The sequence below is a fragment of the Cavia porcellus genome, unplaced genomic scaffold, assembly GCF_034190915.1.
Source record: "Cavia porcellus strain 051 isolate PalLab524CR breed Dunkin Hartley unplaced genomic scaffold, mCavPor4.1 scaffold_25, whole genome shotgun sequence".
In the NCBI taxonomy this organism is placed as follows: Eukaryota; Metazoa; Chordata; class Mammalia; order Rodentia; family Caviidae; genus Cavia; species Cavia porcellus.
The window spans coordinates 17,464,212-17,485,584 of NW_026947508.1; the positions used below are offsets into that span (position 1 = coordinate 17,464,212).

General features: G+C 50.8%; 1 protein-coding gene across 2 annotated transcripts; it reads right to left on the reverse strand.

Moving 5' to 3' along the window:
* Window positions 1-386: 386 nt before the first annotated feature.
* Window positions 387-19,411, reverse strand: Htr1d (5-hydroxytryptamine receptor 1D). 2 transcript variants are annotated; one of them, XM_063235116.1, is made up of 2 exons: window positions 19,240-19,411; window positions 387-2,963 (listed from the first exon to the last, which is right to left on the reverse strand). In XM_063235116.1, the coding sequence occupies exon 2, from the start codon at window positions 2,272-2,274 to the stop codon at window positions 1,144-1,146; it is 1,131 nt and encodes a 376-aa protein (XP_063091186.1). In that variant the 5' UTR covers window positions 2,275-2,963; window positions 19,240-19,411; the 3' UTR covers window positions 387-1,143.
* Window positions 19,412-21,373: the final 1,962 nt, after the last annotated feature.

Genomic DNA, 21,373 nt, shown 5'->3' on the forward strand with positions numbered 1-21,373 from the left:
AGTCGTGAGTTTGATCCCTGGTACCGATAAAAAGGAAAAAGACAAAAAAAAAATTTATACAAGAAAATATTATTATTCCTATTTGATAGCTGAAGAAAATGAGGCAAAGAGGGACTAAGAAATGTGTCCAGTTTCTCCTAGGTAGAACTAGGCCACACTGGCCTCGGCTCCTGAGTTATTTTTCTTTTCCTTTCTTTTTATTTGGGGGCCCTGTGGATTGAGCCCAGGAGAGTACTCTACCACTGCACCGCTTTCCTACCCAGGCCCTGAGCTCCCCCGGTCCTGGTACCGACACTCTCAGGACTGGGACCCGGAATCTGGCATAAACTGGGTGCTCAGGAACACTGAGCCGACAGTCTCTACATCAAAGTCACCCAAAGCGGTACTGGCCATGATGCTTTGTGGTCTTTATTTGGGGAGACTCAACACTAAGATCTCTAATGAGAATGGAATGTAAAAGAATAATTTAGGAAAAATAATTCAGACCTGTAGCCTCTGGAAGCTTGGTGGGTCCACTCTTCCTCAGTGAGCTGATCGTGGCCTTTAACCCCAAAACTTAAGATGGTGCTGGGGAGAAGGAGAGGTGCATAGGTTTCCCTAGCCCGCCTTCTGGATTCCTCTCCATATCATTACGTCCTTGGCACCTCGCTCCTCATGAACAACTGGGAGAGATGTGGTGTAAGAAAGTCCGGAGTGTTATTTTCTAATCCGGGTGCTCCAAGGGGAAGGAGTCCCCTCTATCCTGGCTTCCAACTCTCTTCCAATTCAGGTCATTAACCTTACCCGCCACCATCCACTGAGAAACATGCAAATCTCAAGAAGCCCACAAAACCTTCTCCCTGTGCCTGGGATCTTTTCTACAGAGTCTGTTTCTCATCTGAATCCTATGGGTCATATTTCTTCTACCCCAGAGGAACCTTGGAAATATTAGGGTAAGGGAAGTCTTCAGTCCTGCCCCTTTGACAAAGTGGTCCAGCTTTGGGTGGCTCAGAAGATAAGACACAGAAAACAGAGCACAGAACAATTGTTGATTGACTCGAGACCCAAGATACCAGGAATTAACCCGAGTCTCAGAAAAACTGAAAAAGAGTCTCAGTTAGGTTACTGGACACAAAAGCTAACAAGAGTCACCATCACATCAGACTAGGAGGCTTTCCGGAAATGGACAACTTTCTGAAACGCTTGTCGAAAGTCTTCGTTGAACACTGTGTAGATGATGGGATTGATGAGGGAGTTTAAATAACCTAACCAGGTGAAGAAGTCAAAGAGGGCCGGGTGGATCCAGCAGGAGTCCCGGCAGATGGGAAGGACCAGAGACACCACAAAGAAGGGCAGCCAGCAGACGATGAAGGCCCCCAGAATGATGCCCAGGGTCTTGGTGGCTTTTCTTTCCCGGGCAGCGGAAATCCTCTTGCGTTCCAGGACACTGTCTGCAAGTTTGATTCTCACGTGGTTGAAAAAGAGTGGGGAGCCAGGGTGCATGTGGCCCTCGTGGAGGCTGGGGTTCAGGGAGCAGAGCGAGGAGCCCGCAGAGCCGGTGATGAGGTGAGCGGTGGTGAAGCGCTTGCCACTCAGGGAGGGCGGGTTCAGGATGCGGCTGCGGGCGGCCGCGTAGATGCGGCTGTAGAGGATGATGAGCAAGACAGACGGGATGTAGAAGGCGCCGCAGGTGGAGTAGATGGTGTAGGAGATCTGAGAGGTGTTCACCAGGCAGTCGGACATCTCCTCCTGAGCTTGGGCCTGCCGCCAGAAGAGCGGAGGGATGGAGATACAGATGGAGATGACCCAGACCGCCGCGATCATGGCCCCAGCATGGCCCGCTGTGCGACGCTTGCTGTACTCCAGGGCGTCCGTGATGGCCCAGTACCTGTCCAGAGCAATGACACAGAGATGCAGGATGGAGGCCGTGCAGCAGGTGATGTCGGAGGACACCCAGATGTCGCACAGGATTTGGCCAAAGTTCCAGGTGCGGGTGGTGGTGTATGCGATGCTGATTGGCATGACCAGGATAGAAACCAAAAGGTCAGTGGTGGCCAAGGAGCCGATGAGATAGTTGGCCGGGGTGTGGAGCTTCCGGGTGAGTAAGATGGTGGTAAGGACGAAGGCATTGGAGAGGACAGTGGCCAGTGTGATGATGGACAGGACCACTACGAGGGAGACCTTGAGCGCCTGCAGGAGTCCGGGGTCCCAGTCCCCTGGGGTTTCTGTTGCATTCAGGGATCTGTTGGAGGCCTCCTGGGGAAGGCCTTCCTCTGACTGGTTTGGCGGGGACATGCTAGGAGGCTGTCTCTTCCCAGAATGCCACGCACAGGACTCCTCCTCTCACAGTTGTCCTGGCCACAGAGCAAGGTCATTCCTCTGCTTCATGCTGGTGGGAGTCATGCATCAGAACAGACCACAGACCTCGAGACTTGGCTATTTAAAGACCCCCAAGGCAGTGACCAGCTGGCAGCGATGGATCTGCCCTTAAACCCGATGAATCCACAGACGACTCACTGTTCTGAAACTTTGCCCAGCAGATGGTGTGGACCAGTGGACTCCTGCTGGCTTGTTAATCGGTTGAGGAGGTAGAGACGTGAGCATTGCTCTGGGGTTCTTGCTTTTGGCATTTTGATTGTAATCACAGTTTGAGACACGAGCATGTTTCATGAAAACTTCAAAATCTCTCCCATCCCCAAGCAGTGGAGATTCTACATACCAGTTTGCTGCCAGAGAACTTTCAAAACTAGAGGCAGACGGTACCAGCTGATTCAGAGAAGCAGTTCAGACCACAGCTCAGCCTTCCCAGGTCCATCTTAACACATCCTGGGACACTTCACTTTGGTTTCTATCCCACTGCGGTTTTGATTCTCAACAGACAAAACATTCCAGTTACCAAGGCTTGAAGAATGCATGAGTTGGGAGAGGCCAAAACTAATAGATCATGGTCAGTTTACCCAGAGGAGCTCGAGCGTTCTGAAGCTCTGGGGTTGAAAAAGAAAGAAAGAAAGAAAGAAAAAAAAAGTAGAGTTAGGCTCTTAGAAGGGTGATCGGAGGGCTGAGAATCTCAGGTAGTGGTGTGGCGGAAACTGGCCCCCCCAGAGGTGTTGGGAGAATGGGGGGGTGTGAACCCCACCCCCACAGTTCCCAGAGGGAAGCTGGCTGTTGGAAGTCATCTGTTGGAAGCATGACAGGCTCCTTACAAGCACATGAAATCAGCTCTGCCAGTTGTGAATCAGAAGGCATCATCCTATTTATTCAGCAATGGAAACTAAACTAAACAAAACTGCACAGGAGGAAACAAAGGCCACACCCCTCCAAATAAAAACAAAACCCCAGACGTGTACCATGCATTTCTCTAGAGATTGCAGAGAGGTCTCTTCCACCATTCATGTGAATTTTCCAAATTTCTGAGAGTGAGAATGAATGTCCCTTTAAAAACACAACAGAAGCACTTTTTTGTGTGTGAAGCAAAGAAATTAACTGCAACAATTAAAATCTCTGAATAGTTTTCACGTTGAAAGTTTAACTCCAGAAAATTTATTCGGCTTTCTAAGTGGAAACTAAAAATCGGGCCACACATGGAAATATACACACACTGGGCTGGGGATTTAGCTCAGTGGCATAAGCACCTGCCTTGCAAGCGCGTGGTCGTGAGTTCGATCCCTGGTACCGATTAAAAAAAAAAAAAAGAAATATACACACATATTCAGTGGCACCTTGATTCATGAACTTTTGTTTGCAAAAGATTTGATTGGCAAATAGATGCACTGGGCAAAACTTTGCTTTTGTTTGAAAATTCTGCATCAGGTGACCAACTCGACTGTGGTTATCTTTCCTGCCCACACAAAGTAGGACAAAGTAAGTTTGTGAATCTATCTATCTATCTATCTATCTATCTATCTATGTATTCATAATTTTTTGTTACTGGGGATTCACCTAGGGCCTTTGCCCTAAGCCACCCCACATCCCCTTTCTGAGACAGGGTCTCACTAAGTCCCTAACTTGTGATCTTTCCGCTTCAGTCTCCCACAGTGTTGGTCTAATGGCTGGTGTTTTCCATGGCTGGCTCACGGAAAAAAAATCATGAACACTATTCTTCTGTCTCCTTCGTGTGCTTTCCGACTTCCCAGTTGAAGTATACGGCACAATGGGGCAAGCCTTAGGGCTCTGGGGGCTTGAGACCCTTCTTATGAATGAGGCAGGGCCAAGCCAGAGGACAGTCAGTGCAGGGCCATCTGTGGCACAGCCCTGGCTTGTCCACAGAGCCCAGCAGGCAGCGCCTGGGTGCCAGGAAGCATTACCATCACAACCCGATACCCACGGCTCGGCTCAGGCCTCTGCACAGAAGGTGCCATCTGAATTTGGTTTTGCTCTTTCCTTCTCCTTTCTTTTTCTGTTCTTTGTTTCTTTCTTTCTTTCTTTCTTTCTTTCTTTCTTTCTTTCTTTCTTTCTTTCTTTCTTTCTTTTTCTTTCTTCCTCTTTCTTTCTTCCTTTTGGAGTGTGTGTATACCTCCGGTGTTTAGACCCAGGGCCTTCATCCTGAGCCACATCCCCAGCCCTTTTTTTGTTGTTGTTCTACTGAGACAGGGTCTCACTACGTCGCTACATTGTGTCGGATGGGCTGGGATTTGTGATCCTCCTGCCAGGCCTCCTCTCCTACTCCTGGCTGGCTATGAGTTCACAGCCCTGATTACAGGCACACTCCACCACCCCCACCCTGACTGAGTCATTTTTAAACAAGCACATTTAAGAAGTTAAACGTGCAATGTGTTTGCTCTTTGCCACTTTCCAAATTGCGGGTGTTTCATTGAAAATATATCTGCCCGAAGAGGGACAAAGCCTCGATTAAAGAAAGCCAGTCCTAAACTACTGCTCCAAAGCGTATCCCCCGGTTTGAAAGAAACCACCATTATAATATTTTTTGTGGAGCTCTTGCTATGTTCCAGGCACTGAGCTAGCCCTGGGCCTTTCAAAGAGTTGCCCAACCTATCAAGCGGGCAATACGGGGCCCACTTTACAAACGGGCCAAGATGCTCAGAGAGGTGATGTCACCGGCCTGAAGTCACCCGGCTAGAAGTGAAAGAACTGGGTCCAGAGCCCTTGACATTTCTATGGGGCCCCACATTGCTGAAATTCAGGAATAAAAGCCTCAAGGCACAGGTTTGGGCTGCTGTGGTGACCAGTGACAGCGAGGAACTTCCCTGTCACCCCCTGACACACACACGCTCTCCCCATGCCTGCCGGACTGTGAAAGCCTCCAGCTGGTTTTCCTCCCACTGTGGTTCACATGAAAAATGCGAAACTGGGTTGAACCATTTGGAATTTTCTTCCCTGCAGACAGCCTGGGTGAGTGAGGCACCGTGCTTTCCCAGGGATGCCGGTGCGCTTGCCCCACAGCTCGGGCCATTCCAGGCATTCCGGTGACCTCATTTCAGCCGAGGGTGTGGGCTCCCAGAGGCCCAGACCAGCGGGTATGCAGGCTTGGTGACATCTTGGGAAGGACCACAGACAGTGGATGGCCATGGGCAGGAATCAACAGGATTCTGAGGCTGCCTCTGCCTTTTCTGTGACTGTCCTTCCCCATTTGGAACAAAATTGAGGGAACTTCCCATAAGCCATTGCCTTCAAAGATACAAACCAAAGCTTTATTAGCAACTGCCTCTCTCCCATCATGCTTCAAATAATAAAATAGGAAGTTCAGATAAAAAGGACAGATGCCAAACTGGACATCGCAAGCAGTCTACCTGCTACTTGAGAGGCTGAGGCAGGAGGATCACAAGTTCAAGGCCAGCCTGGGTAACTTAAAAAAAATCCTGTCTCAAATAATAAAATAAAATTTAAATTAATTGAATAAAATAAGGGATGGGTGTGTGTGCTGTGCTCATAGAGTGTGAGGCTAGCACACACAGTGTCCTAGCACCACACCACACACACACACATGGACACACACACATAAGAGCCAGGCATTATGGTACACACTCATAATTTTAGCACTCTGGAAGGCTGAGGCAGGAGGACTGCGAATTTGAGCCTAGCCTCTTAGCAAGACTCTACCTCAAAACAGAAAATGAAAAAGGGCCGGGGAATGCAGCTCAGTATGAAGACCCTGGATTCAATTCCCAGTAATAAAAATTTTAAAAGATACCATTTTCACCCACCTGATAAACAATTTTTAACCTGCTTGCATCATGTCAGTAATAGGAATTGTCATCTACTACAATGATGTATCCATTGGAGGAACCCCACTAGCAAACAATTTGGTATTTTTTCATGAACTTAAGTGAGCCAGGCATAGTGGCACATGCCTTTAATCCCAGCATTTGGGAGGCTGAGGCAGGAGGATCTCCACAAGTTTGAGGCCACCCTGGGCTATGTAGTAAGTCAAGGCCAGCCTAATCTACTTAGTGAGATCCTATCTCAAAAAACAAACAAACAAAAAAATCAAGCAAAAAGATGTGTGACAACTGTCTCGTGACCCAGTGTTTCTATTCCTTAGTGCACAGCATAGAGAAACTTACACGAGCTCTCCAGTAGATGGGAACAGGATGGTCCTGGGGACTTGGGTTGTGGCTCATGACAGAACACTTTCCTAGCACGTGAGTGTCTGTGTTGAATCCCCAGCAATGTGTGTGCGCGCACACACACACACACACACACACACACACACACACACAGAGTGGCTCTGGCTGCCCTAACAGCGAATGGAAACCACCCAGGCGCTATCCACAGCAGAACGGTAGTGTGTGCCCTGGCCCACCTTGAAGGGCTGCAGAGAAGCAAAACCAAGTGAACAAACCTGCACGCATCGAATGAGGATTCTCAAAACAGCACTGAGCACCAAAGTCAGAAAAATTTGAGGAGAAACCATCTGTTTAAGAAGATGAACATACATGACAAAAAAAGGAATCGTAACAAAGTGATAAGCATAAAATTCAGGACACTGATTGCCCCTCCCCGGGAGAGGAAGTAGAAATGTAACTATAAAGCCTCCCTCTCTGTCTCTCTGTCTGTGTGTCTGTCTCTCTCTCTCTCTCTGTAAATGTGGCCCTGGAGGCTGAACCAGGGCTGAGCTACATTCCCAGCCCTTTCTCATTTTCTATTTTGAGACAAGGTCTTGCTACTTCCCTGACTTGCCCTGGCTGGGCTTGAACTTGAAACCCCTTGCCCTCGGCCTGCCAGCCTGCTGGTATTCCAGGTGGGCACTTCCACCCCTGGCCTATTCAGAAAGGGTCTTAAAGTTGATAATGATGTTCTGTTTTGTGCGGCGGGGTGGTGCTGGGGACTGAAACTTGGTTCTCCAGCATACTAAGGCAAGTACTCTACCACTGAGCTATATCCCCAGACTATATGTTTTAATTTTTAGGGTGGTTGTAGGTATGGTGGGTATTACTTTTATCCTTTAATCTGTACATACACATGCATATAATGTATATATATTTATTGGTACCAACTCAATAATATATAGATTCTTCTGTGGGAAATGATGTATTTTTTTTTTCTTTTTGTATTTTTACGGGTACCGGGGATTGAACTCACAACCACACACTTGCAAGGCAGGCGCTTATGCCGCTGAGCTAAATCCCCAGCCCCGGAAATGATGTATTTTAAACAAAGAAAATAGATCTGTAGATAGGCACAGGAGAATGTGACCCAGAAAGAGGCTGAGAAAGAGAGAAAGCAACTGCCTGGGAATAAAGAGGAGGAGAGAGCCCTCCTGGCCTGGCGACCCCCCCCCATGCTTGCCATGGGCCTTGGAGTGGGCCTTGCAGCCGGAGTGGAGCTCAGTGGTGGACACTTCCCCAGCACATGTGTGCAAGGCCCCTGCTTCAATCCCCGGTGCTGCAGGGGGCAAGGAGTAGAGGGGACCCTCAATCTTTTCTCAGCTGAGCCAGTTTTAATGGACACAGCAGGCCCCGGGTCCACAGGAAGGAGCGGAATTCCGGTTCTTTTCCACCAAGGGTCCCGGCCACGTTGCAGGTCTTTTCACCTTCTGGGCCCTCCCTCCTCATCTGTAAGTCGGAGAAACAGCGCCTTCCTCCCAGAATTGTTCGGCGAGGTTGGGACAATACTGGCACAGAGGCTGGCACACAGCAGGTGTCCTCTTTATCCCTCATAACCTAAGCTGCCTGCCAGGGCTCATTCAGCTGCAGGAAGCTCAGCGCCTCTCCTTTCCGAAGGGTCTTTAACTGAGTCATAAAACCCTGCCAGAAACAAAGCGGATGTATGAGTTTAATGGATCCGCAGAAGCCAGCCTCGTCCTTGTGGAGGACAAAAACAAGGCCCTGTGATAAAAGATTTGTTGCAAGAGAATAAATCCCCCGCCGAGGAATTCATGTCTGTTCTCTCTCTAGGAGCCCTGGGGCACGGATGAGTGAGTCGGGCTGGGGAAGTCGCTCTCACAAATCTGAGACGCTTTCCCTTTACAAGAGGCCTCCGTAGCTGCTATGTCCTTACTTTCTCTCTTCTGTGTGGACCCATCCAGCCTCAGTTTTCTCCTCTGGGGAATCAAGGTCTCAAGTATGCCTCCCAGAGATGCCATTAGGTTAAAGTTTTTTCATTAGGTTAAATATAACTTATAACTTATGTGCTAAAGGCATAGGGTTGTGTGTGTGCATATGCATGAGTATGCCTGCATTTCTCTCTCTCTCTCTCCATATATTTGCATATATGCAAATTTTGAACTCTAATCAGTATCTCTGCATGCCTGTGTGTATTTGTCTGTGTGATCATGAGGATACGGGAATGGAACCCAGGGCCTCACAGAAGCTAGAGAAGAGCTCTGCCTCCAGGCTACACCTCTAACTCTTTGTACTTTATTTTGAGATAGTCTTGCTAAATTTCCAGGCTGTGCAATCCCGCTGCTTCAACCTCCTAAGTACCTGGGGTTATGGGTGTGTGCCACCACGTCCAGCTTCTAAACAGCATCTTGAGGCACAAATGAATCAGACTTACACCTCAGTTGCTCTAATTTAAAAAACTGCAAAAGGTGGCAAATGAAAAGTTGGTAAATTTCTAACCTAGCACTTTCACTCTATGTACAGACAACAAAAACAGGCACAGGAGATTGGGTGCAGAGACACACACCTGTAACCACAGCTGCTGCGGGGGCTGAGGCAGGAGATCACATATTCAAGGCCAGCCTGGGCAACTCGGTGAGACTGACTCTGTCTTACAATAAAAAGTGGAAAGGGCTGGGGTTCCATCCCACAAGGCCCTGAGTTTCATCCCCAGCACCACAAAAAACAAACAAAGAACAATGCCTGTGTGTCTACCAAAAGACATACGCAAGAACTGTTCACGGCAGCACTATCTGTGACAACCCCAGCCTGGAAAGTGCCTCAACAAACGTCAACAACAGAATGGGTAAATAACTGTGGCTCACTGGTTTCTACGGAACACTGTCCGTCAGAGAACGAGCCCCAGATGCACACAACCACAGGGATGAATCTCACAGAAAACAGCAGAAGTGAACACCACCACACAACACATGTGAACAGTCTGCAAAGTTCATGAGCAGGCAAAACGGGCCTCTGATGTTGAGTGTGACCTCAGGGAGCTGGGTGCAGGAGCAGGAGGGCTTCCAGAAGCAAGGGACACTTGTCTCGTGAGCTGCATGCGCTCCTCTTGTGACAGTTCAATCAGGCTGTTCATTTGTGTCCTGGGCATTTTCGCTTTTGGACTGGCTTCACCTTGCCCCAGCCACGAAGCAATGGTTAAGTGCCTTAGGCACTAATCCCGTGGATCACAGGTCAACTTTCGGCTCATGATTGAATCTCGTTTTCTTCCCATGGAAAAGAGAGACAACAGAGCACCGACTTGGCACAGTTACTCTTCTTGAATGGGCTGGCTGGGAAGAGCCAGGTGGTCAATAAGCATCCCATACCCATTCTTCTGGTAGACCCCTCGTGTCTGCAGATGTCGTCCATGGTCTCAGCCACTCACAGTTAACTGTGGTCTGAAAATATCAGTGGAAAGTTCCAAAAATGAATTATGCACGAGTGTGAAAGGCTGCTCTGCTCTAAGCAGGGTGATACAATCTTGCTCCATCCTAGTCTGGCCCGCCCAGGATGTGAATCACCCCTGTAGCCTGGGTATCCACGCTGTATCTAGCCGCATGCTACAGCCCATTAATCACTTGGCTGCTTCTTGGTTATCAGAGCAACAGCCCCGGGATCACAGTGTTTGTGTTAGAGTAACCCCTAGAGAGTAGTAGTTTCGTGTGACATCAGGGCCGACGTCACTTACCTTGCTTCATCTCACCCCTTAGGCACTGTGTGGAATCATACTGACAGGAGGAGAAGGTTGAGCACAGTGCAGTAAGACGTGGGGGATCACATTCATATAACTATTTTTCTTGGGGTGCTAGGGGTGAGACCCAGGGCTTCACTCCCCTTAGGCAAAAGCTCTACCACCAAGGCACATTGCCCCTCCTCAAAATTTTTATTGCAGCATGTTGTGATAATTATTCTACTTTATTATTGTTGTTGATCTCTTTCTGCTTAGTTTATAAAGTTCACCATAGTTATGTATGTATAAGGAAAACATATAGTAAAAATCAGAGGGAGAGGTATGTATGCATGTGTATAATCCAGCACTCAGAAGGCTGAGGCAGGAGGATCACATGTTTGAGGTTTGAGGCCAGACTGGGCTACATAGCAAAACCCTGTCTCAGAGGAAAAGGAGGAGGAAGAGGAGCAAAAGGAGAAGGGGGAGGAAGAAGAAGAGGAAGGGAAGAGGGGGAGGAGGAGGAAAAGGAGAGGTGGGGAGGAGAGAAGAAGAAGTGGTGGAGGAGAAGAAAAACCATAGTATATGTGGGATTCCGTATTATCTGCAGATTCAGGGGTCCTGCTTGCGCGCGTTGTGTGGTGGTGTTCACTTCTGCTCAGCTTTCCGTGAGATTCATCCTTGTGGTCTTGCAAGATCCCCCAGGGCTCTTAAAACATCTCCACCATGGATAAAAGGTCCCCTGCAGTTACAGTTAACAGTTCCTCCCCAGAAAATGTGATTTTCCTCTAACCCAATCCAAGTAGCTGAAATTGCTGGTGCTGGAGAAGGGTGACTGGGCCGAGAGCCCATGGCAAGTGCGGTACCCACGCTGTGCCCTTTACATTGTGCCACTTTTACCCTCCCCCATCAAAGGAGTGTGTTTTTGTGTCCCTTGACTCTAGGTTCAGCATGGATTGGCTAGGGCTGGCTAGCATCTGTGCTCACCACGGGGCAGAAGTGACAGCCAGTCCCAAAATTAATTCAAGAGGTTATATATTTTTTGGGTTTTTTTTTTTTTACCTGTGCTCTGCCACTGCCACGAGAATAATATTCCTGCACCAACCTGTAGGCCCTAGAGGAGGAGACCTAGACACATGGCCGAGGGTCCCAGCCCACACCAGTCTTGAACAGAGCCCATTGGCTGAGTGGCAGATCACATATGTGCCCAGCCAAGCTCAGGTTAAATCAGATACCCTCCAAACCCATGAACTGTAGTATAAATGTTCATTGTCCTAAATCACTGAGTTTAAAGTGGCTTGTTTTTTTTTTTTTTGGTACCAAAGATTGAACTCATGACCTCTCGTTTGCCAGGCAGGTGCTTATGCCACTGAGCTAAATCTCCAGCCTAAGGGTGGCTTGTTATGTGCTGCAGCTGACTGATACAGTCCCTTCATGGACTGAGATACGATGGTCCATAAGTTCTCCTGCCTAAACATACATAACTCTGCTTTGGCTCTTTGGGCCCCGTCCTTTTGCTCCCACTGTCCTGTTCAGGACGGGCAGCCTTCCTCCCTGCCTGAATGGCTTCTCAGCCTGCTCTCTCCACTCTCTTATAAATCACAGCCAGAAGCTTCCTTTTGGCTGGCCATTTCCAGGGCTTCCATTACACCTCCACAGCTCGCGCGAAGCGTCCCCATTATATACTGGCTTCTCCTTCCGGCTCTGCATCCCCTGACAGCAAAGAGCTGTGTTTTTCCACCTGGGCTACTTCCTGCTCCAATCCTTTGTCTCTGCTGTGTCCTCTGCCTGAAAAATGTTCTCTGCTCAGCCCTCAGGCTAACTCCAGGTCCCCCCTTCAGGCTCAGGCTCTGCTATCTCCCTGGGAAGTCTTCCCTAAGCTCCTCAAGCCTAGCTTGGTTCTGGTTCCCCCAGTGGGTGCCCGCAGGCACCGCTCCCACCATGCTGGACTGTCTGTCACTGGACCACCAGCCCCTTGAATGCAGCAGCCACACCTTGTGCATCCCCAAGGCCCTGACACCTGGCCCAGGGCAAGAGACCGATAAATGTAAGACAAGCCCGTGAACTGATGAAGGGTGGCCCTGTGAACAGAGCGCTGCCCTGAAAGCCAGGGACCCTGGCCTTTCCCTTGGTTCTGCCACTAAGTCTCTGCGTGGTCTTGGTGAGTCAGCTCCTCCTTTGGGCCTCAGTTTCCCCAGTTTGACAGTGACAGTGTTGGACCAAATCAGAGATTCTCCTGGTGAACATCTGAATCACTTAGGGGAATTTAAAAATACAAATCTATTTAAAAATACAAAAACAAAAGCTACAGATATGTAGCTCCACACCCAGAAGAACCCACGCATTTTTAAAAATTCCTCAGGCATTGTAGGTGCAGGCAGAATAGAAAGCCTCCGGCCTGCATGCCAGCCAGTCATCTTCCCCGCTGACCACCTGGGTATTGCTAGGAAATCAGACGCAGCAGGTAGAACCTTTGCATTGGTTAGAAAAGTATGAGAACCAGCTAATTTCTGTCTCCAGCTCTGCACTGGGTGGTTACAGCCTTCAACAGACAAGGGCCTCCGAGAACAACCAAACGTGCCTTTGCAGCTGACCTCCCTGGATTCCCCCATGCATGTGGGAAAGCAAGCAACGAGATTTCAGACTATAACCATCTTCCCCTAGTACCACTTCATGGGGACAGAATGAGTATGCCCATTTTACAGATGGGCAAAGAAATGGGAGATCAGGGAGGCAAAATGAACAGTCAGGCCACACATGGCACAGCTGGGATTGACAACCACAGCTGAGAAACTCCAGAACAGCTGCTAGGGCACTGAGCACTTGAAATGCAGCCACTGAGATGTGTTTTAAGTGTAGGATGCTGAAAGTCAGGTGTGATCGTGCACACCTGTAATCCCGCCCCTCTGGGAGGCTGAGGCAGGAGGACTGCAAATTCAAGTCCAGCCTGGACTTGCGGAGACCTTAGTGACTTGCTGGAGACTGTCTCAACATAAAAAGTTTTTTAAAAAAAGAGCTGGGGCTGTAGCTCAGCATGAAGGTTCTGGCTCCTCCTCAGTTCCAAAACCCAAAAACACATCGGATTTCAAAGACAATGTGAAAAAAAGAATGTAAAGTAGCTCAATAAATTTTTATAGGTTACAGCTTGAAATAACACTATTTTGGATACAGTGGGTGAATAAAGTGTGTAATTAAAATTAATTTCACTTTAACATGGTTATTCCTAAATTTTCTATATTTAAAAAGCATATTTTTCAATTACATTTCATATATTTTATATATGACATGTAAGTATATGTGTATATATATTGTTGTGTGTGTGTGTGTGTGTGTGTGTGTGTACAGAGCCTCCCACATGACAGGCGGTCACTGCCTTGGTTCCTCTCCCTAGCTCTCCCTTTATTCTACCAGTGGGGCTGCCTTAGAACCAATAGCTCTCCGCAGTGGCCCTAGGAGTCACTCTGGGTCCCCAACTCCTGGGAACTCTGTTTCCTTGGGGGGTGGGTTTGACACTAAACAGCCATGTGGACAGGAGGGTGGGCAGGGCTGGAAGAGCATGAGCAGAAAAGTCATAGCTAACATTCATTCATTCATTTATTAACTGACTGATTGATTGATTGATTGATTGATCTTTTTGAAACAGGGTTTCCCTACGCAGTTCAGGCTGGCCTTGAACTCACTTTGTAGCCCAGGCTGGTCTTGAACTCTGATCTTCCTACCTCAGTCTCTGAAGTGCTAAGATTACAGCAGAACAGCTGCTGAGCCATCACACCTGGCTACGGTTAACATTTATCGAGAATTTACAGCCAGATGCTGTCCTGTACTTCTCCCACATTAACTGATTAAGTCGGCCACAATCCTCTGAAGTTGGTCCTGTTACTATTTGACCCATTTCCCAGGGAAGGACACTGAGGTGCAGAGGAATGTTTTGCCTAAGGACAAAGGCTGGGGCTGGGGATATATAGCTGAGTGGCCTAAGCCCCTGCCTGGCAAGTGCAAGGGCCTGAGTTTGAGCGTCAGCACAAAAACAAACAAACCAACAAACCAAGGGCACAGAACCAGGACGCAGGGGATTTAGCACTGGAATCTGGGCTTCCCCGACTCCAAATGCACGACTCATAGAAGTGCTGGGGGAAGTCAGAGCCACTCCCTTCTTTCTCCCACAAATATTTGGCCAGCACATGTATCTACACTCCCAGAAAACCTTTCCCAGCACCTGCTGGGGCCCCGTCACCCTCACCTCGGCCAGGCCTGCTGATGAACGGCGTTCGGCGCAGGCCAAAGGAGAGGCGGGAAGCAGACAGACCATGCTGTGTCTGCTAGAAGCCTGCAGAACTGCATCCCCTGACCCTGAGCTCAACCTGGCACCCCTCTCCACCCCCAGATGTTGCACAGCTCCATCCCCAGAGAGCACTTGAGTTGACAGAGTGAAACCATTATCAAGACAAAAGAGAATCTGCCTTCTCCAGACTGGATAAACAAGGTACTAATAATAAGAATTCATTTCCTAGAAATCAGGCGCTGGATGTGTGTTTACAGGATCCAACCCACTATTCACCATCTGCTTTCCCTGCTGGGAGCCGCAGTAGTTAGAAGTGGGTGCAAGTTCTGGACTTAGGTAGACAACTTGCTTCCCAGCTTCCCAGTTATTAGCTCTGGGACTCCAGGTTAAGAACCTCAATCTCTCTGAGTCTGATTCCTCACCCATTCAATAACCACCACCCAATAAAACCTGCATGCAATGTGACACCAGCCTTAGGGAGACTCACAGTGGCCCTGGGGAAACACTGCTGGTCCCCAGGACCACGGATGTGATGAGGATGACAGTGTAGTGTGCAGAGAACCATGAGCACGTGTCCGTAATCTGTGGCAGCCCCGAGGCCGCTCTGGGAGCGGTTTTGCAGCTGAGCATAAAAAGGCAAACAGCATCAGCAACTGAGAAGCTGGGCTCAGCGATACCCAGCCACAGGACTGGAGCTTGGAGAAGCCTTGCCTGGAATCCCCCCCACGTCCTTTTCCAAGTTTCATGCCTTCGAGGGGCCACACCCTCTAGCTTTCAACTTGCTGCTTCACCTGGAACTCAGCAAAAGACCCAGCCTCCCTCTGCCTCGAGGCAGAGACCCGTGCTTACAAAAGCCCTGTGGTTCTCTCCCATCTCTGATAGCACAGGTTGTCCCCTTTTATGCCTTATATCTAGGTGTCCCTTCAAAGCCTCGCACGCTCACAGGTGGGGCTTGGGAGGTGATTGGCTCGTGGAGTGTGATACTCAGGGTTGGATTAGTCCACGATGGGCTGGGAGCTGAGTATAATGCTGGGAGGTGGAGTTTGGTTGGAGGCTATGGGTCACTGAAGATGTGGCCTGGAAGGATCTCCTTGCCCTGATTTCTCCCTGCTTCCCCCTCACCATGGCATGAGTTCTTTCTCCTTGCCATGACCTCTGCCACGCTGCCCTGCCTTGATGCCAGCCCATTATGAACTGAAGCCTCTACAAACTGTGAGCTGAAATACACCTTTCCTCCTCAAATTTGTGGGTGTTTGGTATTGTGCATCATCACTAAGACAGTAACTAAGACACCCCCTTTACAGCGTGCCTCTCCTCTCTCTTCTACCTTACCCTTCAGAAAAAGGCCACTCCTTCCTCTGTCCCATTGGCCCTCTTATTGGGCATCACACCAGACTCTCCTGGAGTGGCCTCAGGGCTAACCTGTCTCTCTGCCAGGCTTGATTTTCAGAAAGGCCCAGTGCCCTTCTGCCATCTACCCAGCCAACTCCTTTTCACCCTCAGGACCAAGATCAACAGTCTCTTTTCTGAAGCTCACCTTGCTCTTTCCACCCCAGAAAGGCCAGCTTCTTTCCTCCATGTTAACCCAGTACCACGCATTTAAGATTCACACGTACATCTCACATCATCCACCGTCTACTGTTTAGGGGCCTCTCTCCCTGTAAGCATGTTTCCAGTGCAAGGACCCAGTTTTGTTCATAGCTGACTATTTTGGGCTTCACACTGAACAGGTGATTAATTAAGATTTACTCAAAGAATGAATGAAAGAAAAATAGTGACAATTTGACCTTTGGCCTTCCCTCTCTGTAACCTCCTGGATATCCTACAGGAGTCCAAGCCCAGGCATGCCGCCATCTTTTCCCACCCACTGCAGCCCCTCTCAGTCTCCTTCTTGGCAGCTGTTACCCTGCTCTTTTTATCCAGCCTCTAAATATTTAATCGATATTTCTTTCTTTTCTGAACTGCTGGGGGTGGAGCCCAGACCTCACACACGCTAGACAAACGCTCTACTCCTGAGCCATATCCCAGCCTACTCCCAGAACGTGGAATTTTCTCTTCTAATTTGTTAATTCATTAAAAGAAGGAGGAAACTGAGGTCCACACAAGTCAGTGGCAAGGACCTTGGTCTTAACAGCCAGGACTTCTCCTGCCCTTACAGGATCTGGGGCACTTATATCTTAGTTCAGGCTGTTTCATCTACCCAGAAGAATAATTTTTTTCCCTTGACTTCACACATAGACGCCCCTTCCTCCAGGAAGCCTTTCTTGGTCCCCTGGAGCAAAATCCTTCTTGGTTATCCCCTGTCCTGACTCCAGGTGGGTTTGTGCCTCTTACTGCCTGTGGACAGCAGCTCCTTTAAGGTTTACCTGTTCCCTGACAACTCCACGCCCTGAGCATCTTGAGTCAATCTAAAATAATTCTTCTCTCAGGGTTTAAATGGGTCCTGGAGAAATAATGGCATCTGGGCTGGGAGGGTAGCTCAGTGGGACAGTGTTTGCTTTGCATGCATGGTATCCTGGCTCGATCCCCCAATACTGCAAGAGATGATAATAAAATAAACAACAGCCTGCCTTCTCCCCTATTTATAATCCTCCAGTGGCTCTCACCGTATTTAGAACAAAATCCCAAACCCTCACCACGGCTTACAAAACCCTACATGATATTTTCCCACTCCTGCCACCCCTCTGACCCCACTTGCTACGCTGCCCCCTCTCTCATCATTTGCCATGTCACCCTCATTTGTGCTCATTTTAGTTCTTAACCTTCTCTGGCATTTTCCACTTGGATGTTTACTGCTTGTCTCTCTACCCCTCCCAGCCCCACACACCCTAATAACACATAGCTTCTGTCTAGCTCCTCACGTATCCCCAGGGCCTGAACAGTGCCTGGTTAACAATAAACGGATAGGTCGCCAGCCCCAGGAGTGATCTGGGCTGGAGACATAAATTGGAATCATGTGATAGAGGACTAAAGCCGGGGGGGGGGGTGTGATCACCCAGGGAGAGGGTCTGCTACAAGGGGGGAGGCAAGCAGGACAACGGAGCATCTTGTGGCAGTAGAAAGGATGCACCTGCAAAAACACCGAGAAGGTTGAAGAGAAAACATTAAGCATTAAGTCACAGGAGCCAAGAGGAGACCTTCCGGATGGAAGGCATGGTCAACAGTGTGGGCTGCCGAGAGGGAAAGTCCAAGCTGACTTCCTGCTGACCTTGGGCAGACCCCTGCACTGGTGGGCCTCAGGTGGGAACCATCTGTGCCACGAGAGAGACCTCTTGGGTCTGGAAACTGCCAGCTCTAAGAGTCTCTTATTTCTGCTCATATTCACATCACCATGCCAAAAAGAATACTCACCCATCTGTGGCCTAGGAGAGAAGGGACGATGGAGTGCCCCACCCTCATTATTTACTCACTGGGCAGCTGACCAACTCTCAGGCAGCTCCTGTGTATTTCTGGCCCTGTACCAGCTGGGGATCAGCAGAGGCCCTGGGTCCTGCCAGTCATGTCCAGCTGGCCTTGCCCCCAACCTCCCACAGCCTCCTCCAGCTCCTGGCTTCCTGGATGCCTCCATGACAAAGCTTACCCATTTCTGCTCACAGGATCAGAGGCTGAAGAAGACCCAGCCACCAAAGGGGCCTCACTTGCTGCTGTGACAAAGAGTCCTTCAAGACCCCTGCAAGGAGGGCTGAGACCCGGCCCGTGTGGTCCAGAGGAAGCACAGGGTATGCGCCACTGGAAGGCGATTCCAAGGAAGGGAGCAGACCTTGCTTCTAGTAATCAGAGCAGTGAAGGCCACCAAGGACTGAGCTCTCCTTTGGAGCGAGGTTATGCAGAGTAACAATCCCATGGGGTGCACATTGGGGAGGGGGTGTTGTTATCCTTTCATATAGGAGAGAGTCAAGGCTCAGAGAGGTTGAGGTCTTGCCAGAGACCACATGTCCAGTTAAGCAGCTGGCCAGACTGAGGACCCCCCTCAATAATTCTTGAACTTCCCCAGACCCTAGTAACACAGGGAATTTTAGTCTCTACGGGCACTGTGACCTTGGGCAACATGTATTCTCCACTTTCCCCGTCTGCAGGAAAGCAGATGTCTTAATGCCCTTCCAGTTCTGACGTTACGTGATTAGCTAGGAACTGAACAGAACTTTACAATTAAAAAAAAATAAGGCATCCATCGGGCATCTCGTCCACTGCTGTGAATCTGAAGGCAGAAGGAGCCCCGCCATTTGGTAGATGTGCACATCGAGGCTCGGAGAGTGGTAGTGACCTGCCCAAGGTCACAAGCAAGGTGGGGAGCCTGGGGCTCCACGCCCGGACTCTTTCAAGTCTGCTCTAGAAAAGGGCGCCCCTGCGGCGGCGCCGAACCCAGACCTGGCCAGCAGGGGGCAGCGCCCAGCTTTGCTCGGCCGCGCCAGGGCCACCTGGGGGTGTCGCAGCTCTGGCCGGGGGGTGAACCTCGCGCTCCAACGCTTCTTGCTGGGGCGCAGGGTCCCCCCGGAACGCGCACTCGGGAACCGCAGCAGCCCCCCGGGGACTGTGTCGGCTCACCCTAGGGGTCCCCCCTGGCGGGACAGGTCTCCCAGGACCCTCTGCCCCGCGCCCGCCCCTGCTGTCCGAAGACGCAGAGAAGCGGTCCCCCGGCACCGAGCCGGGTGAGGGGCGCCCCCGCCTGGCGCCCCGGTCGGTCCTGGCGGGCCCGGCTGTGCGAGGTGGCGACGCCCCCTCCCCGGCGGCACGCGGCGCCCAGCGCTTACCCCCTGCGGCCGGCAGGTGCGAACGGACGCCGGGGCGCCCGCCCGCGATCCGGCTCTCCGGCCTCCGCTGCTGCCGCCTGGACTGCACTGCGACCCCGCAAGCTCCGGGCCCCGCTGCCCGGGGACCCCGCCGGGCCGCGCTCCCAGCGCCCTGCAGCTCGGGCTCCGCTGCTGCCGGCGCCGCCCGCCCGCCCGGCCGCGCGCTCCCCTCCCCAGCTCCTCCCCTCCAGGCTCGCTCCCCACTCGGCCCCCCGCCCTCCAGGAGGGAGCTCGGCCCCCGCCACCCCGGTGCGGCTGGCCTGGGAGCTCGCAGAGCCGGCCCCAGCCCCAGGGAGACGGAAGGAGGAGGTCCCCACCTGTAGAGGGCGGTGAGCTGGGTCTGGGGCAGGGCTGTGCCGGGAGGTGGGCCATGCCCGAGACCTCAGCGGTCCATTTACCCCGGTGTTCACCGCGAATGGGCTAGCACTGCATTTATGGATGTAGCCCGGGTCAGTATGTCATCGGTCCTACTTGTGGGGGTGATCAAAACAGACGTGGACCCCGGAGCCTACATTATACTGGGGTAGGCACAGTGTACTCACTAAATAAACCTTGCATAGAGGTACATAGATGGTAGAGAAGGAAATACAGCGGGGGACAGAGAGTGAGGGGGAGGCTCTGACTGATGGCCCGGTGAGCGTACACTAGGAAAGCAGGCTTGTGCTCAGACAGGAGGAGGGAAGGGAGTGACCCCTCCGTCCAGTGGTAGGCAGTGTCTGGCCAACTCCTGAGGGTGGCCTGTCTTGTGAGGTCAGAGGATTCTGAAGTCCAGCCTCCCTGCTGAGGTTCCAGCGAGGGTCGGGGTGCCTAGATGAATCTGCCCGGGCTGCAGAGAGCCAGCTGAGAGAACAGACTTGGCTCAAAGACAGAAACAGCAAGAAACTTCCAGAGAAGAGGCCGGAGCGCTGGACAGGTCTGAAGTCCAGGTGCCACGCAGCTCCAGCGGAACTGGCCTTCTGTGTCCTTGGCGGCATTTTGTCCACTTGGCCTTTGTGTATTTTGAAGCCTCCTTATGAGAATCTGCCATCGGATTATGTCTTCCGATCAAGTGACCTGGTGTCCCTTGTACTGTGCGGTCTTGAGGTCTTCTTAGCTGGGGGGAGGGAGAGGCCCCAAGTGTGCACTGGCACCTTTGACATCTGGCTCGTCCCAAAACTCCGCAGCTTGTCCACATCCTTTTCGGTGTCATTCTGTGACCTTCCTTCTGCGCAGAATTCTCCACCTACCTGGCCTGCCTGTCCTTCCTCTGTGTCTCATCCCCCCACCCCGTTTATCATTTGGTGATTGGCCTGGAGCCGCCAGTGCTCTCAATCTCTTTGGTTTTTGGAAGGCTGTGATCAATGATCATTAATAATGCAAAGGCTCTTTTTGTCTTAGTGCAAATCCCAGGCAAATAAATCACTGGCAAATAAGAGTTATCGGCAACCACACCTCAGCCTGCTCAACTCTGTTCAGGCCTGGGCTTTTTTCCCACATAGGAAGTAAGAAGATTGACCCACGGCAATGCAGGCAGGTCTCAAAATAGGCACTGCAGCGGATGCCTCCAGGTGAACTGTTACAGAGGAGTCCACGTACTGTGGCCCTACCAGGGTTCTAGTCTGAGATCCTTCTGTTGAAAAGTCCACGTGGCAGAGTAGAGATGGACACATGCTAAGTTTGTGTCCTTTAGGGAAAGATTCTGACAACTCAGAAGCAGCCCTGGCCAGGGATGAGCAAAGGAGGGGCAGGAGAGGGGCAAACCTCACATCAGCTCGCACTGTAGAGGATAAAAGGAGCCGACATGGCAAATGACTCCGGAGAGCCGGTTGATGGAAAGGTTGATGGAAAAGGCTGGGCCTGCGGAAGGGAGTTCACCTCGGCATCTCAGTCCCTACCTGGGCCCAGAGGTGTGGAGTACTCACGGTGTGCAGGAGGAAGCCACGCTGGGCTCAGCACAGCACAGCTGGGGAGGAGCCAGAGGAGACACACTCAAGCTCAGAGTGGACTCTGGGAAGGGCCAGCCCTGTGCTGAGCCCTGAAAGGGAGCTAAGAAAGAAAGGGCAGGAGAGGCAGAGGAGCCCCCTACTTGGAGGGGTTTGTGCAGAAGCTCCAGGCT

Bases quoted from the DNA above. Each gene is read 5' to 3' on its own strand.
- Htr1d (XM_063235116.1), bottom strand. From the start codon at position 2,274: ATGTCCCCGCCAAACCAGTCAGAGGAAGGCCTTCCCCAGGAGGCCTCC.